General features: G+C 32.7%; 3 protein-coding genes across 4 annotated transcripts; 2 read left to right on the top strand and 1 right to left on the bottom strand.

The window, feature by feature from the left end:
* The first annotated feature begins 823 nt into the window (after positions 1–823).
* LOC127093481 (L10-interacting MYB domain-containing protein) lies at positions 824–2,930 on the top strand. 2 transcript variants are annotated; one of them, XM_051032418.1, is made up of 3 exons: positions 824–952; positions 1,619–1,957; positions 2,111–2,930. In XM_051032418.1, the coding sequence occupies exons 2-3, from the start codon at positions 1,628–1,630 to the stop codon at positions 2,705–2,707; spliced, it is 927 nt and encodes a 308-aa protein (XP_050888375.1). In that variant the 5' UTR covers positions 824–952; positions 1,619–1,627; the 3' UTR covers positions 2,708–2,930. The 2 variants fall into 2 exon arrangements, with proteins under 2 accessions (XP_050888375.1, XP_050888377.1); XM_051032420.1 differs by having other exon boundaries at positions 849–952; positions 2,123–2,930.
* Positions 2,931–3,876: 946 nt separating this feature from the next.
* Positions 3,877–5,379, bottom strand: LOC127093480 (protein SPA, chloroplastic). Its single transcript, XM_051032417.1, has 5 exons — positions 5,003–5,379; positions 4,820–4,903; positions 4,672–4,723; positions 4,272–4,428; positions 3,877–4,160 (listed from the first exon to the last, which is right to left on the bottom strand). Exons 1-5 carry the CDS (start codon positions 5,162–5,164, stop codon positions 4,139–4,141), a joined length of 477 nt encoding a protein of 158 aa, XP_050888374.1. The 5' UTR covers positions 5,165–5,379; the 3' UTR covers positions 3,877–4,138.
* A 7,296-nt stretch (positions 5,380–12,675) lies between these two features.
* Positions 12,676–15,713, top strand: LOC127093479 (HVA22-like protein i). Its single transcript, XM_051032416.1, has 7 exons — positions 12,676–12,912; positions 13,459–13,499; positions 13,599–13,697; positions 13,795–13,851; positions 13,944–14,007; positions 14,089–14,298; positions 14,871–15,713. Exons 2-7 carry the CDS (start codon positions 13,468–13,470, stop codon positions 15,423–15,425), a joined length of 1,017 nt encoding a protein of 338 aa, XP_050888373.1. The 5' UTR covers positions 12,676–12,912; positions 13,459–13,467; the 3' UTR covers positions 15,426–15,713.
* The last annotated feature ends 2,707 nt before the right edge of the window (positions 15,714–18,420 follow it).

The following is an 18,420-nucleotide window of genomic DNA, read 5'->3' as shown; positions in this document are numbered from 1 at the left end:
TCTAATTTTTACAAATTGACCATATGCCTGAAGATGCCTAGTAATTTGAGAGAATTTCCATAATACAATCAGCTTCCTTAGAGTTTTCACGGGCAAGAGAGTCGTCTATAATTTGTGAGAACAAATGTGATAATTTTTGCACTTTCCTTGCCACTTGAATACCATGGACGATGTTAGACCTAACTTCCTTTTTGAGCATTCTAGATAAAACATCTGCACACAAAATAAACAGGTAAGAGGAGAGGACTCCCATTGACAAAAAACCCTCCCAGGGTAAAAACTTATGTTTGACTGACCGTAATTAGAACTTGATAAGAAACTGATGAAATGCATCTACGTATGAACTTCATCCTAATCGCTGGAAAGCCCGTAAAAACCAGAACACCCTCCACGAAATCTCATTCTACTGTATCATATAGCCTTTTACATGTCCAACTTGAACGCCATAACCTCTTTTTTTCATCCAATGAAAACATTTCAACGGAATTAGGACGTTATCCGTGATTAATCTTTCAATAATAAAAGCACTTTGCTTCTCATCTATATCATTATTAATAAAACAAATTATTATAATAAAAGATTAATTACTATGCATTGTCAATGTAAAAAGATTTATACCATCGATTCATCACCATCACCCGTTTATATTATTTTATAGGTTTTTAAAATAAAAATTAAACTTATTTCAATATCCAACGTCTAAGATTAACTAACGGTATAAACGGTCAATGTATTTCAATTAAATCCTTATAATAAAATTTAAAACAAATAAAATATTTAATTAAAATTAATATAATATACTAAACGCATAATAATTAATAATAATATCATAATTCGACACTCACTCCTCCTTTCATCTTCATCTCTCCCGAGTTTCGCTGATTTTCTTTCCACAATACATTCTCTATACGATTTGACATTTCAATCTTCAACTCCAAACAGTTGGGGCGAGGTATCCAATTTCAAAACCTTCATTATTAGGGTTTTATCTTTCTAATGTTTAATGCCATCATGATTATATTGTTTGGATGAAAATTTAATTCCAGTTCAAAATTAAGTAGCTTTTGTTTCAATTTTCATGTTTCATTTGGCTGCAAATGTTAATACTAGTTAGTAATGTTAGTGTAGGAATTACCAATTGCAGTTGGCACAAATTGTTAGAGATTTTGTGAATTGGATTCTAATCAGGAATTCTGCAATTGGTAGGGTTTATGTAAATTCCATTGTCAATAGCTCTGATGATGACTGTCTAACTAGTTTTTTTGAAATCAGAGTATCTGATTGCCCTGTGTATCCAAACTGCATTTGCTGCAGTTAAAAATGAAGCTAGTAAATTAAGTAAATTTGATCGGGAAATTGGACGGCTTAACGTTCTGTGTTCGTGTTTTGACTCCTACTTGTTGAAAAATAAAATTTGGTGACAACTTTTGTTTTGTTTACTTTTGATGCCTCTTTTGTCTTGGTGCCCTATTGTAAAAATGAAATTGTTGATCTTAACTTGGGTAAGATAGTATAAGCTTTTTATGAAGATTTTGTCTTCACTTTTAGTGTAATAATGCAAAGTGTTTTCAAGAGAATCTTATTGAACAAATTATTGAAATTTTAAGCATTCATGCAGGTGGTGCAGATGGAACTTGAACCCAGTAATCAGCCCAAGCAAGAGCGTTCGAGGACAAGATGGACAGCATCCCTTGACAGGATATTTGCAGACTTGGTTGTCAAGCAGATTCAACTTGGGAACAGACAAAACGATGTTTTTGACAAGAAAACGTGGAATCACATTCGTGATGAGTTTAATAAGCAAACAGACCTTAATTTCAATAATAATCAATTGAGAAAACATCTAGATGTTCTTCGGACACGCTTCAATAATTTGAAACCTACTAATGATCAAAATAATGGTTTTGTAATAGATGATCCCCTTTACGTTGGCTTTGATCAGTGGGAAGATATCGGGGTAAGTAAAGTTCCTTTATGATAATATTTTCCTTATGCATGTAATGTCAGCAGTTTATTATCTCATGAACCGTTGCGATTACTTACATTATACTTTAAATTGATTTCTTTACTTTAGAAGAGTCAAATCCAATTTTAATACAAATTTGTTAAGCTTCCTGTGCAGACACAGCCGAGGAATGAAACAGTTAAAGGAAAAGATTGTCCGATATATGAGCAGCTCTGCGCAATATTCATAGACTCGCCTGCTGATGGGAAATACGCTCAATCTAGTCATTATGAAGAGTTAGATAAAACTGCCGGATTCGATGCTGCTGGCTTGACTTCATGTCCAGAAAATGGTGTCTCACATTATGAGAATCAATCATCGTCAAAATCCATTCCAAGGAATATCTCAAATGTTGAGAAAGTGACAAAGAATTCACTTGATAGGAAAAGAAAACGTCCTAATGAGACACAAACTACTAGTTTGGATCAAGACGCATGCAACGCTATGGCAGAAGCCTTGTTACAGATGGTTTCGGTTTCAAGATTAAGAGCGGTTGTTTCAAGTGCAATTGATGATAAATTTTCCATAACAAATTGCATAAGGGCTCTGGATGAAATACAAGGCATTGATCAACATCTTTACTTTTCTGCACTGGATCTCTTTGAGGATCCCAGTTTAAGAGAGACATTCATTTCATTGAAAAGTGTCAAGATACGGTTGGCATGGTTACAAGGAAAATGCAGTAAAAGTTCCCCCCGTTAGTTTATATCTAAGCCATTTTGAAGTTGGCTTCATTTACTTAGGCTATAGACTTAGTATACCCTTCTTTTTGTTTTGCTGTAAGTAGTTTTGTTTTAGTTTCTGCAAATTTTGTCAACTTCTTACAAGAGCCATTTCATCTGAACATGATTCCTATAGTTATTTCTCCAGATATGATGTTGAGGATCCATTTTATTTATCTACATGTATCTTTGACCCCTGTTAATTAATTGTAAACAAGTGGTGTCTTTAGATTTATAATTTGTGACATGTTATGATTTATGACTCAGCATTTCATATCGAATCTGTAGATTTAACTTCATATTCTTTTTAATTATATTGCGTTCTACCTAATTCATAAGACAAAAGAATTTTCTCAGAAATATTTGGTCTGTAATGCCAAAGATGGTGGCAAAAAAAAAGACTTCTGCCTAATTCATTCTTCTGATAAAAGGAAAGGGTATACGGCATGATTCTTATGGTTTAATTACTTGCATATCAAGGTATCTTTTCTTTACTAATAAAAGGCCTAGTGTTCACTTTTCACCAACATGGTGAGAGACAAGTTATAGATGCTTAGATCTTATGTATAGAAAAATATGTATTAATAGAAGTAAATATTTTAAATAGATTGACCAATGTGTAAGTATAGACAAATGTATCAAGAGAAGTGAATATTTTAAATAGATTGGCCAATGAGTACATTGAATTAGAAATTAGTCTCAGCAGTTGCATGCTGCTTTGGATATTCGCCATATTAGTGCATCTTGTAACTTCTCTCTGGATATTCGCCATATTAGTGCATCTTGTAACTTCTCTCAGTGGACGAATGCACAAGAAAACTCATTATAATATCTCTCTTCAGTAAAGTAAAAAGTGGAAAACCATATCAACCCTACAAAAGCAAAATTTATCACATACTAGGAGAACTTAAGCAAAATTGGGATGGCTTCTAGCAATATCAGGTTATACTACAGCATAGAGATTACTTCTCACTTAAAGAGACCAATTATGCTTCTAGTATTGTTGTTACAATGGCTATACAAAATTGGAACCAATAACCTTGAGCAATTTAGTGAAACCTCTCACCCTATTCACACTACTAAAGCTTACCATCCTTCTAATGTTGCTAAAGAAGTAATAAACAAAAACAGGAACAGAACTAACATCAATGAAACTAATTTAGGCATAGTATATTGGGGCCATTCTTTACAAATGGATATTTAATATATAATGTTTATAAATACCAAAATTTTACAAAGATAGGTCATGGAAGGGAGTGGCCTAATATCACTGGTTAAAATGCAAACCAAATGAAAACATCAACATGATTCTTTTAGTTGTATCCGGTGTATACAGAGATCAACGAAATTGAATGAGTACAATAACATCGCAATTAAATCCAAAATCAGTGCCTCTCAATCTTAGCTTGTCTCAGTCATCGTCTTTGAACTCTCTGATCAAATATTAAACACAAAATAGTGTTAACAATTTTCACGCCGAATGACAAAATTATCACGGTATGCATAATGAGGAGAAAAAACGAACTGCAGAACCCCATACGTACCTACGGTCAAGGTAACGAGGTTGAATTCCTGAACCTTGACAAGTTGTGCATGTGAGTGAGCCAGCACCATCACAGTTTATACAACGAGAAACCTCCGTCTCAGTTCCACCAAGTTCAACTGTCACATTGCCACTTCCCAAACAAAATCTGCATTTCTCTGGCGAAAATGTAACATTTTTCATACTTAAGGTTGGTAAAAAAAATGATCAACCTAATATGGAATTGAACAGATTACATTCACAACCTAATGTATAGTAACCAGCACCGAGTAAAAAGGTTCAACCAGATATATTCATAAGCATCACAAAAAAGTTTCAATAAAAACAAAATTGCAACAACCTATCATAACATTCAACAAACACTCATCCATAAACACTACGTATGAACAATGTTTACTTACGAGCTCCAGATCCATTGCATGGGAAGCATGGCTGTGTGTTATCTCTCTTAGCCTGCAACAAGTAGATAATAAATAAGACACTAATATGAATCCAAAAACACACTAACATATGATAGTAATATATAAATAAAAGGTAAAAACACTTGACTGCATTATCAATTTGTGTTTCATAGAACACCGGAATGCCAATTCCAACAGCCACACTCAAAACACCGACAGTTATAGCTATAACCTGAAATGGAAGAAGAAAAAACATTCGTAAATCAAAATGATAAATAATTATAAGAAAGAATGAAAGATAATGAAGAAGGAAAAGGAGGGAATGAAAAACCGTGTTTTGATCAAGTTCAAGAGCTCTAATACGTGGATAAAATGTATGTTTTGGCTGAATTAAGATATTTCTAGATGATGGAGAGGGAGAGAAAGATTTAAGAGGGGAATAAAGAAAGGAGGAACGGAAGTGAGGGAGAGAAAGAGAAGAAGATACTGTCATTTTTCAATGCTTTCAACTTCAACAAAGTGTTGAGTGAATGGATGTTAGAGATGTTGTTGTAATGAGGGAATGAAATGAAACTCCAAACATCATCCATTCAGTGGTGTTCTGGAGATGTCACAACCACATTGTCATGCTTTCATCTTCCACGTGGCACCATTGTGTGTTTTTTTCGATTTCTTATTAGTTTCCTTTTTGTTTGTTGGGTCATTAGCCTTTTGGTTGTCATACGACCAACCCAAAGGACACTCTTTTAAAGGACAATTTTATCTTTACACCCTCAATTGTTCATCACACTCCCACACATTTTAAATATCTTTTTGAAAGTCTAAGACTTTGCAAATCATAGATAATGAATGAGAATGACCAAGCTATCTTAAATATATTTTTGGTGAATGTTTAATAAGATGAGAAAACAAATTCAAAAAATATTGTGAAAAAAGAAGAAAACAATTCTAATATAATTTGTGGACCAAAATTAAAATAATCCTCCCACAATTTTTATTTATAGTTTTGCTTAGAAATTTTATTTAAATGTTTGTTTGGCTAGCATAGTATATGATGTTTATTTATTTTTTATAAATTTAAAAAGAAATCAATATTCAAGCAAGTTAGAAATTATGTATTTTGTATAAATTAATTGTCTTGTTATTAGATGAAAATGTACAAATATATAGCATGATAATTTGGCCAACACAATCCAAAGACTCTAAAAAGCATAATGGTTACAATCAAATATGGGTACTAATAACACTAAACTAATAATGATTTGTTAATTACAATCAAATACCATCAATTAGATTATTCAACAATGATATGATCTGAGTATCAATGAATTATGTCTAACCCCCTCTTCAAACTAATGGTGAGAGAAACATCCGAAAATTGTCTCTAAATTGATTGATATATGCATCCATGACTCAATGGTTTTATGAGGCAGTCAACAATCTTACGTGTTGTGGGAACATATGCTCCATCAATTTAATTTTGTAACATTTGGTCTCTAATACAATGAACATCAATTTTACAATGAACATCAATTTTAATGTGCTTTGCGTCCATAATTGGATTAGGGGTTAACTCCTTAGAATTTAAGTTATCTCATAATAGAGTATGTTTTCTAGATAATGGAAGCTTGAGCTCAACAAGTAGTGACAAAGTCCATACTATTTCAGAAGCTAAATCGGTAAAGTCCATGTACTTAGATTTTGTACTTGATATTAAGACCACTTTTTGTTTTGTTAAGGACCAAGAATCTAGAGTTTCACCATTGAAAGACGCATATTGACCAACCATAAATTCTTTGTATGATCCTCGACCTCGTGTGTTGTTCTATTTTCTGGTGAGATATTAATGGCTTTATATGTGTCAATGTCAATATCTTGAAGAGTCTTAATTTAAATAATATTTTCTTTTGTTTCATCAACTTAATGCAATTTAAAAATGCTTCTCTCTTATTGATTAATGTAGTGACATTATTGTTGAAACTACTTATAATGCGCAAAGGAAAATAAACAAATGGATTTTCATTTAGTATTTTCGAGGGGCCTTTTGTATTGAGAAATTCATCATAAAATAGAAAGTGATATTCATTGAAGATGAAATGTCTTGAGGTGAAGATTATTTCATAATAGTTGGGGGATATTTATACTATTTGTGTGAATTACTATAAAGCAGAAAAACACATTTTTTTGTTTGAAATCGTAATATATGTCTATTGTATGGTTTGAGACAGGGATAACAATCAGGTTCCTTGTGATACACAATAGAGTAACGACTCTTATTTTAAGTAGAGATCTCGCGCAAACGTGTCACACTGCCCTACGTATGCACCATGTTTATGCATTTCAGCTGATGTGTTACTTCGTTAATTGCAAAACGCGTTGCATTCTTTGTCCTAAGCATCAAGTTATGGCAGTTACACTAATGTGGCATACTGCAATGATTGCACAACACATCACATTCCCTTTCCCTACGTGCCACATTGTGATATTTACCTTGACGTGGTTGATGCGAAAATCACCTAACGCGCCATGTTGCGTTACGTGTGCATCACATTTTGCAGTTTCTTGTGGCATTTTTGAAGTCTTATGAGATTTTCCCGATTGTTAAGAGTTTTTTTTTCTATTTTCTTTTGAATGGTATTTTCGCAAAAGAGAGTAAGAAACAAGAAAATTTTGACATTTGCATTATCTAACCCGGAAATATTTTTTTTCTCAATTTACATGCATGGTGAGATAAGCTTTTCTTTTGCATTACTTATCTCTTATTTTTTTTTCAAATGATTAATGGATGATGATACTTTCATTTATTTTTCTTGTGACTCTACCTCTATTACTACTTTTTGATCTACCGCATACTCATGTTCTTGAACCATGTCTTTATAAATACTCATAACTTGAGTATACAAATTTTGAATCCCAAAATGAATTTAGCCATAATTGTCTATTTTGGCGGCTTTGACCATAGCAAATCTTGTGAAAATTGCTCGAAATTTGCTGTGGGAGATTTTGTCTTTTCTACAATCGCTCACATGCATGATAGTTGTGGTGGTAAAGTTGAACATAATGATTCTGATTCCTAATTAGTGAATATAAACACTTGTTTGCTCATAAAAAATAACTTAAAAAAATACTTAGACTAGCCAATACAACAAATGAAAGCCGACAAATGCATAATTTTATTGTGTCAATAATCCAATTAGTGGTCAAAGAACCAACATTGTTATGTACAGAAGCAGAAAGTAAACCTGATGAGGAGGTATGAATGAGATGAGAATCAGAGTTGTTGGATTCCTCAGTCTTACTTAACAATGCTACCAACTTGTTGTACATTGCACGATTGATTTCCACCTTGTTTTATGGAGCATCATCAGAAGAGAATGATGAGGATGCATCTTCATTTGTGGTTTCAACATTATTGGAGAAACTTACCTTATCTTTGAATCTAAAACCTGGGAGAAAGCCATGTTTGAAATAACAAGTATCAAGGGTATGTCCAGTTTTTCCATAAAATGAACAAACTTTGGAGTTGCCAAAACTTTTGCCTTGAATGTATGTTTGCCACGACCTCTACTTTGTTTGGATTGAAACTTAGCATGTGATGAAGAATTGTGAGCTCGAGCCATAAGAATCTTGGTATGATCAGAAGGAGAAACTAATTTCCTTTCTTGTTGCAAGATGGATGAAAATAGTTTGGTAACATCGGGTAATGGTTCTATCATAAGGATTTGAGACTTGACATGGTTGAAATTATCATTCAACCCTTTGAGAAAGTAGATGATGTATTCAACATCTCTTTGTTTCTTGAGTGCATCATGAGCACCACATGTACATTTGAGAAGTATTCTTAAAGCCTCAAGATCTTCCCACAAATTCTTTAACTCATTAAAGTAAGATGTAACTGATTTGTCAACTTGTTTCATTGAATGAATTTATTGAAGAAGATTGGATAAACGAAAATGGTCACCTTTGGAAAACCGGTTGTCGAGACCAGTCCATACTTTTACAATATTTTCAACATAAATTGCACTTTGAGCTATGTCTGGAGATAGAGAATCAGAGATCCAAACAAGCACGATGTTGTTGCATCATTCCCAAGCATCAAAGAGGTTATCATATTCATTTGGTTTAAGAAGTTTTCCATTGACGAATTTGATTTTGTTCTTGCTTAGGAGGGAATACTTCATTGATCTACTCCAAGATTCATAGTTGTTCTCCGATAATGGTGGAAAGACTAAGACAACACTAGGATTCTTAGCTGGATGAAGGTAATAGGGACTGGTTTGATCAAGAGCGAGATTCTTGATTGTATGATTGTTGTTATTATTGTTGGAGTTGTTATTGTTATTGTTGTTAGAAGAATTGAATTCAGGTGGATCTTTCATTTGAAAGAATGTGAGTGAAGTTCAACAATGGAAGAAAAAGAGGTGAACAATGGTGGTTTTTTGAAAACAGTAAGAAAGACAAAAAAGAATATGGTTTTCAAGTTATTCTTGCTCCTGATACCATAATACACTTTGTGAAATGTGAAATGGTGTCCATTATTGAACTTACTAAAGAAAAATACAACATCAAAGTATATATATACAAACTCTTGTTTGTAAACCAAACAACCAACTAAACCTAACAATATGCACCAAAATAGGAAAAAAAGTTGGAGATTAGAAACAGAAAAAAATAGAATACTATAACTTAATAATTTATGAAGACTAGAAAAATAATTGTCATGCAAAGCAAAGATATATAAGTAAAATTATAAATAGATTCGATATGACCATTTGTAAGTCTGCTAGTACATTAATAAAGGAAATGAGATAGAGAACAAGAGTGGTCAAGCATTGTGGGAAACTTCTTACCTTTCTATATGGTACTAGAGAAACCAAAAGGAACATGTAGAAAATTATGTGCTTCCAACTCATTTAAAAGGAAACATCAAGTTAAAGGTAAGAAATTACGACATAAGTATAGTTCTGCAAGATAGAGTTATGAAGAGGCAAAGCCACATGCATCAAATCAAATGCACTCCGTCAAAAAAAGATTGCATCAGACTGAACACAAATGGAGTTGTCCAAAAGCATGACAAATCAGGATGTGGAGGAGTTATTAGAGACAGTAATAGAACTTGGAAAGGCGGTTTCGCAAAGTATGTTGGTGTTTGTAAAGTTGGTGTCGCAGAATTTTATGGAGTTTATGAAAGTTTGAGTATTTGTACGACAAAGGGTTCAGTAACGTTGAACTTCACATTGACAATATGAATGTGTTTAAGGCACTTACCTCCACAACATCAATCATGATAGCTGGTTTGGGGATAATTCAAAGAATTAAAAACATGATAGATCAAGACTAAGAGATTCAAATTAGACATATATATATATATATATATATATATATATATATATATATATATATATATATATATATATATATATATATATATATCATGAAGCTAATAAATGTAAAGATGCACTAGTGAGCTTGAAAATGAATAACGATAGGGATATACAATTGTACGATATATATGTTTTTTTGAGTTCACCTCTATTTGTCTTTCTGATCTGGTTGATACTAGCCAACAACTATGTTATAATTTTGTAATTTGTTCTTCTTTTTGGCTTTGGCTATCTTGTATTAAAAAAAAAAGGCACAAGTTTTATTTTGTACTTGAAAATCTACACCAAAATAACTCTACTAGGGAAGACTAACAAACACAAAATCGAAATAACCTAATGGCTTGTGAGTAAATGTTCTTCATGCGCTATTCTCCTTATATAGTAGTTAACAAAGACCATTTAATGTGGTTAATCCTGATTTGATATTTTAATGGTGATTGCCAATCAAGACTTGATTGTCTCAAATTCTTAATTATGATATCTCTTCATTCGTGAGAAATGTGCTCCCAATCACCCCTAAGTAAAATAGTCAAATATTGTCCTACGCCAGACTTAAGTCAATATAGTCAATCTCTCTAATTAGTTATTTCAACCCGAATATTTTCTTTTGGATAGATTATTTAAAGAAGACAAGTTCCATGAATCCAAATTGACTCCAATTCGTTTAAGAATCGGCCCAAAAGACTGAACATGTAAAAAACTACACTTCAAGAATAATAATGAAAGATCGAAAGGTTCAAGGAGTTGAAGAAATTGCTAAACATTGTGTCAACAAAATTATTTGATTAAAGAAGTGTATTGTGATGTAAATTAATTATTTATATTGATGGCAATTTAACTTTTTCTATTAGTTTAGTTAGTTGAGGCAGTTGGCATCAAGTGATTAATGGAGCTGATGTATAACTAACATTATAGTATAAATACATTAAGTAAAGGAAGGCAATATTTCCCCCCTATTTTCATAGAAAATAAATAAAGGGAGAAAAACTATCTATATGTAGATGAGAGTGACATGCTAACAACTAAAATGATTAGGAGGCACATGATGAAATGAGTAACCAACAATATTGGTCATCATTGATTTTGAGTTTTGGCGATTAGCATCATATGCTACATGATATCTATGTTGGACATATTCCCATGCCCCATAAGAATCCATGGTTTTTCTTTCTTTTCTTTTTTAACCATTTATCCTTTAGTTAAGAGGCTCCCATTCTTATGTAGTACCATTTTATTAGGTTCCCTTACCTTTCTAGAATTAATATAGGTTGAGCCTTGAGACTTTATTACAAGATAAGTAATTACTTCCTCTTACCCTTTGCTTTTGATGCCAATAATGTTGTGGTTGACAAAAACTGCCAACACCAACTCCACTCCACCAACTAAAATCCTAATCTAATTGCTTCTCTTTGCAACTTCTTTAAAGGAACAATGCCAAAACATGCCCAATATATTATCAAGGACATGTATATCTACATAGTTTATGTATTAGCATCAGTAGTTTCGTCTGAGTATGAAGATATTTTATGTAGAATTTTAGATTTGAATTAGTATTATTATATTTTCATGGGCATTTTTTTTTGTAATTATTATAAATAAGATCTTAGAATTGATTATTATTATTATATAATTATATTATATAATTTTGGTATTTTTTGGACATATATTTTTAATTGTGCCATATTATATTTTGGAAGATATTTGCACCATGCATTCTGGCACAATAAAGAAGCCAAAGTTATCCACATGACTAGATAACTTTATTTAAAGGAATAGTTGCGGCTATACTGTCCTCTTTTTCATGTTTTCATCCTTCTCCTCTATCAATATAAATAATACATTCAAATATTCAATTATGTAAATTTTGCTTTAGAGTTTGTAGATTAATTTACAAAGAATTTATCGGATCACAACCTAAGATCAACATTTTAATCTGAAATTATTTAAAACTTATCTGTGAAGTGAAGTGAACAAGAACAACTATAAAAAAAAAAAATTGAAATGAAAGTTTTGGGGTCCAGTTACAACCAAATTGCGCACCTCAACTAATTCATCTCTTTCATTTTTATCAAAAGCAATTTTGTTTGTGGTTATTCATACATTCATATGTACCTTCACCACCAACCTATAACTATATTTAAAAGCATTCATAAAACATGAAATATTGCAGAAATTTATCACTCTTCGATCAATATATATCAATTTGATTGCTCTAATGAAACATTTAATTTAAATATTTTAAGTATAAAATTATAGAAATAATCATTTGAATTTGGAACATAAGGACTTAATTTTATAAATAAACTGAAATAGACAATCAAAATTGCAATTAAGTGTAACATTAATTATTGATTTGTTTATCGATTGTTGAAATTATTATTTTATTTTTTAAAACTGAATTGTCTAAATTAAGTGTAACATTAATAATTGATTTGTTTATCAATTGAGTATTATTTCATTCAGTGGTGTCAATAAAGTAATAATAATTGAGAACAAAAAAGCAGAGAAAGGTGAACCGTAGGATGAGTAATTAACGATGAATGATGATCAAGAAACACCAACACATCAAAATTAACGAGAAACACAGAATAGTTTCTCAGTCACTAGTAGAGTTCTACTAAACTTGCTTACTACATCTTCAGAAAGCGAAGAAAATGACATTTCCAAATTGAAAAGCAACCATTTAACGGCTCTTCTAACAAACTCACTCCAAAACCTTCAACCTCTTCTTTTTTTCTCATTTTTCTCTATTTACTGTTACTTTTTCTCACCGACAACGTAACGGTTCACCGTAACCGTTTCCGGCGCCGTCGCCGATCTTCCTCTACCTCCACCGCCAGATTCACCTTAACTTCAGGTATAATGTGATTTATTTTTCGCGTGTTGATGTTCGTTTTCTGTTTGATTTTGCGATGTGTAAATCTAATCAAATCAAATGCTTTTGACTTTTAATGCATTGGATTTTATCATTACATGCGCTAGTTTTGCTGAGTTTGATCTTTGACATTGATCGTTTTTCACCCAAGTTCCTTCTGGATTTCATGATTTTTTGTTTCTACAATGTTATCTATCTGCTTAATTTCAATTATAGTTATTATTATTTTTTTGATTAACACTATACAAAGCAAAACTCCTTAACAGTGTTTTTTACTTGAACTGTGCATTTGCTGTAGCTGAAGTTGAAAGAGAAAACCACATGTGAATTGTGATTTCGTAAAAAAGAAATTATTGAATAGCATCATGTTTAATAGTTTAGTGAGGATGGAATTAGAACTGTTTTAGTATTCAATTAGAACTTAGAAGCTTAGTTATAGCAATTGTATCATTATTCTTAACTTGCTTGGATTGGATGTTATAGTATATAATGTTTGGATTAACAGGTTATCTTTGGTTTGGATTTCAGGGATACAGAATGATAGGATCCTTTCTTACCTGGGCGCTTGTGTATGTTTCACACTGTGCTAAATTTTTTAACCTATATGCTGATGTTAATGATTTGCATTGTGATAATTGAAATTTATTGGTTCTTTGGTGTATTGGCAGGAGTGTTTTTGGCTATGCCTATCCAGCTTATGAATGCTATAAAGTAGTTGAAAAGAATAAGCCGGAAATTGAACAACTTCGATTTTGGTGTCAGTATTGGTATGGAATATAGATTGATCCTCTGTGCTAAACTTGTACCATTTGATAACTTCGAGTAAATAATGATACAGACAGTGTTTATTATCCCATGTTGCAGGATTTTGGTTGCTGTTTTGACAGTATGTGAGAGATTTGGGGATACTTTTATATCATGGTAGATGACTCTATCTTGAAAGTTTTCTGTTCTCTTAATTAAAAAAAAGTTTATCATGGATTCTTATTTTGGAAATTGACTTCTTCTTGAAGGGTCCCAATGTATAGTGAAGCTAAGTTGGCATTTTTCATATTTTTATGGTACCCCAAGACAAAGGTATTTACCATGGTAGAATCCAATATAAGTTTAGTATTTGCATCTCTTCTATATGATGGTAAAAGTTTTTGTTTGTGTCAGGGAACGACATATGTATATGATTCCTTCTTTAGACCATATATTGCAAAACATGAGCCAGAAATTGATCGAAGCTTGTTGGAACTAAGGACGAGGGCGGGAGATTATGTAGTTTTGTATTGGCAAAGAGCTGCTGGTTATGGTCAGACTAGAATATATGACATTTTGAAGTTTGTTACAGCACAATCAACACCAGCACCTCGCCCTGCTCAGGTAGTTTATTACAATTATGCCTTGGTCTTGTCTACTATGTATTACTTTTAGTTTTACTTAACTTTATATAAGTACATTTGGGTGTGCATAACAGAACAAAATTAAAGCCAAATACAACTTATAAATACATACTTGTATTGTTAATCTACAGAGATTTGAACCAGAAAATTGACTAATACCCTGAATAACTATTTTTTCTCCGACAAGTAAATTGACTCTCATTTTTAATAAAGGGGAATATGCTTTCCATGTTTGTATTTTGTTAAGCATCATAAAGTTGTTATTCATTAGAAATTTTGTAGATTAACCTTTGATTTATCATCTATATGGATATTGTAGTGTTTTTAGCTGCGTCATATGCTTTCTTTTCACTTCCATCTTGAAAGTATTCGTCATTGGAGGAAGACAAGAGAAAGGGAAATAACTTTTATCACACAATCACAACTCATTCAGTTACTACTATATACCACTATAATTATAGCAACGACAACTACCCAAAATCTAAGTAGCTTTTAACAATCTCACTCTTCTTCATGTATTCTTCTACTTAACAAAAACTCTTGAAATTGCAGCAAAGACCAGGTGTGAGAGTCCGTAAACCTGCACCTGCGAAAGGCCAACCAGCCGCTGCTACAGAACCACAGGTTGAGGAACCCCCATCTCCTTCCTCTAGCACATCTTCAAGTCAGTTCCAGAGGGAAGTAAAAGAGGAGTTGAGTTCTCCACAAGGTCCTAAGGCTGCCGCCCCCCCTGTTGCAGGTTTAAATAACCAGAAGCCATCTGTAGCTGGTTTAATAAACCAGAAGCCTCCTGTAGCTGGTTTAACTACCCAAAAGTCTTGTGTAGCAAGTTTAAATACTCAAAAGTCTTCTGCAGCAAGTTTAAATTCTCAAAAGTCTTCTGTAGCAGGTCTAATTACCCAAAAGTCTAATCCTACATTTTCAACAACCATAAAATCTGCATCGACAGAGGCAGAGCCTAAGAAGATTGAAGCAGAAGCAACACCTCCATCCTCTTCAGCAAATGAAAATGGAAAATCTCCTATAAAGGAGACCATAATGGAAGAAAGTATTCGGGTTACTCGGGGAAGACTTAGAAAAACACGATCCGCAGCAGGAACCTCGTAGAACAATGTTGTCAATTTTTAGCCTGAAATAGGGGGTAGTTGGACCATGCTGGACACTGAATTCTAAAGCTTTATCTGATATATGATTTTATGAGTTTGCATTCCATTTGTTGCTTAATTTTATTTTAGAAATTTTTCTAAGCATGAAATTGTCGGTAGCTAGATGCAACTTCTTATGAACTCTTATTCCATTCTGATGTTTGCATCAGCTGCTCTGTATAGCAGGTCTTGACGTATAAGTGTAACAAACGTATTAACATTTAAATTTAGATTCTACTTTGCACTGAAATTGATACTAGTAGTCATTAACTTACAAACAGTATTTTCAGAAGCCAATAACAGAAGAAGCATTAAGTTGGAAGGTAATGCGTGGCGTTGTAAATTAGGGGTGAAATCAGTTCTGTTTGGATCGAATTTTGATTAAAAAATGGTCAAACTAACCAATTTGGTTTTGTTTGGTTGATTTGGTTTAAGTTGATTTGGTTTTTAGTATTTTTTAAAAATAGAACCGAATCAAGCTAATCAATTTGGTTTTGTTTGGTTGATAACGTTTTTTTTTCCTTTCAAATTTATATTTATTTGTGTATTCTCTGTTGTCATGTAAAAAGTTGTGACTTAACAGGGAGTAATACAATCAAGATGAGTTCACGAACATGCCTAATACAACCAATGAAAAGAGATATTACAGGCTATATATATTTCCAGTACAATATAAGTTGTCTGAGAGAATAAATAGCTAACCACATCTAACAATCCTATAATGTAATAAAAAAAGAGTTGAAGCAGTAAACAAACTCATAAAGAATAGGTCTTTCTAAAAACTAAGACTTATAAAAACAAAATGAAATACAAACAACAATTAAGTATATCATTCGCTCCATTAAATTAATTCATCTTAACTTACTTTTGTTTTTCAGCCACTCCAAGCATGTCGTGAAGCTTCTTAAATTGCTCTAACTCCAGTGGCGTCGTCATAACGTCTGCAATTTATTCTTGAGTGTTGTGGTAGCTTAGTTTAATGACTCCATCATTCACCAAGTCATTAAGGAAGTGAAATCTTACATCAATATACTTGCTCTAGCCATAGAACATCAGACTTTTTGCTAACTGTATGGTAGGGTTGTTATTGCACATGATCATCATACTTGTCTTCTATTCAATTTCAAGTTTCTCCAATATCCTCCCGAGCCAAACACACTAGATACTCTGCCTCCTTAGTAGACAAAGCAACCAACATAAATATAAATCTAAATGTACTTCTTCGATCATCCAAGTCACCAGCATAATCAGTGTCCGTAAATGGCAAATGTTTTAAGTCGTTCTCCATTTTTTTAATAGAAAATTCCATTATTTGTTGTACCTTTTAAGTACCTCAACATTCTCTTTGCTGCGAGGCAATCTGACATGGTAGGACTTGTCATGAACCTGCTTATTACGCTAACACCATACATTAAGTCGGGCATATTTGCATTCAAATACACGAGACTTCAAACCACTTCCTTGAATAGAGTTTCATCAACTCTAACTACTAGCATGTTTGGATTAGCGGTGGAAAAATAGTGGACGTGCGTTTGGACCAGAAGCTACACTTTGTAGCTTCTCTTTTCCACGGTGGAACGGTCCTCAAACGTGCGATTGGCTTTGCAAACGCGTATCCAAACATACACTACATCCTCGTCTTTGTACAACTTTGTACCCAACATTATCAGATTCTTGATTGCGTTCCTATATTCCATGTCAAACCTTGCCAATACTTCTCGTGCATACCTTATACGGCATATGAATATTTCATCTGAACACTATTTAACTTCTATCCAAAAAAAAAAATCATTTTCCCAAAATCAGACATATCAAATTCTGACATCATTGAAGGTTTAAACTACACATGCTTATATCATCCCCAATAAAAAATAAATCAAACCATCAAAATATAGACTACTATCAAAATTTTACCTCATTTTTTCTTGGGGAAAAAGGCGTGACAACTGGAACTTCTTTCAAATCCTTCATGCACAAAGTAAACTTCAATTCTTCTATACCAGGCTCATGCTGCCTGTTTCAGTCCGTAGAGTGCTCTCCTCATCAACTTGTAGACATTCTCTTCTTCTCCCTTTTTAATGAATCCATCTAGTTGTTGCACAAACATTTCCTCCTTGAGTTCCCCGTGAAGAAATGCACTATTTACATCAAGTTGAAAGACCTCCCAGATGAACTGAGCAGCCTTTGAAAGTATCACACAAATTGTGTCAAACCTCTCCATTTGAGCAAATACTTTAATGTGATATATTCCATGACATTGCGCATACCCTTTTGCAACCAACCTTGCTTAGAGTTTCACTATTTCTCTAACTTCAATATGATTAATCTTGAACATCCATTTAACTCTAATAGGATTTACTCATTTAGGAAATATTATAATCTCATATATTTAATTCTTTTATATGGCCTCAATTTATGCTAATATTGCTTCCCTCCAATTTCTTGCTTGTATTTGCTTCTCCAAATATAATTGGATCAGTTACTGCCATCATTACATTAAGATTTTCTTCTTTTAAAAGTCCTTCCACTATTTCATAAACTTTCATCCAACCTGATGATATTCTTTCTCTTTCTCCACTCCATTCAACTAATTCTCTAATTATGTCAAGTACTTTAGGTGCACTCAGATTTTTCTCATTTGAGGATGTCTCCGTTAGACTACTGCTTGAGTTGCTTCTCAAATTTCTTGTTTCACCATTTTCTTCTTCAATTTGATCATCACTTCTATCTTAATCACCTATTCCAATATATCTCCCATGATTTCCTCGCTTGTTCTTCCCTAGTCCTAACTTTCTTCTTCTTCAAAAATTACATCCTTGATGATGATAATCTTCTTCGAGACTAAATCACATAATCTTCATGCTTATGATTCTTTGTTGACTTCTAAAAAACATACTTTTTGCACCTGTCATCTAACTTGCTCCTTTTTTGCTCAGGTACATAAACATAAACATATG

This window comes from Lathyrus oleraceus, chromosome 6 (assembly GCF_024323335.1).
Source record: "Lathyrus oleraceus cultivar Zhongwan6 chromosome 6, CAAS_Psat_ZW6_1.0, whole genome shotgun sequence".
Taxonomy (NCBI): domain Eukaryota; kingdom Viridiplantae; phylum Streptophyta; class Magnoliopsida; order Fabales; family Fabaceae; genus Lathyrus; species Lathyrus oleraceus.
The sequence above is the reverse complement of the archived record's forward strand: the minus strand, read 5'-3'. Positions and strand labels throughout refer to the sequence as shown.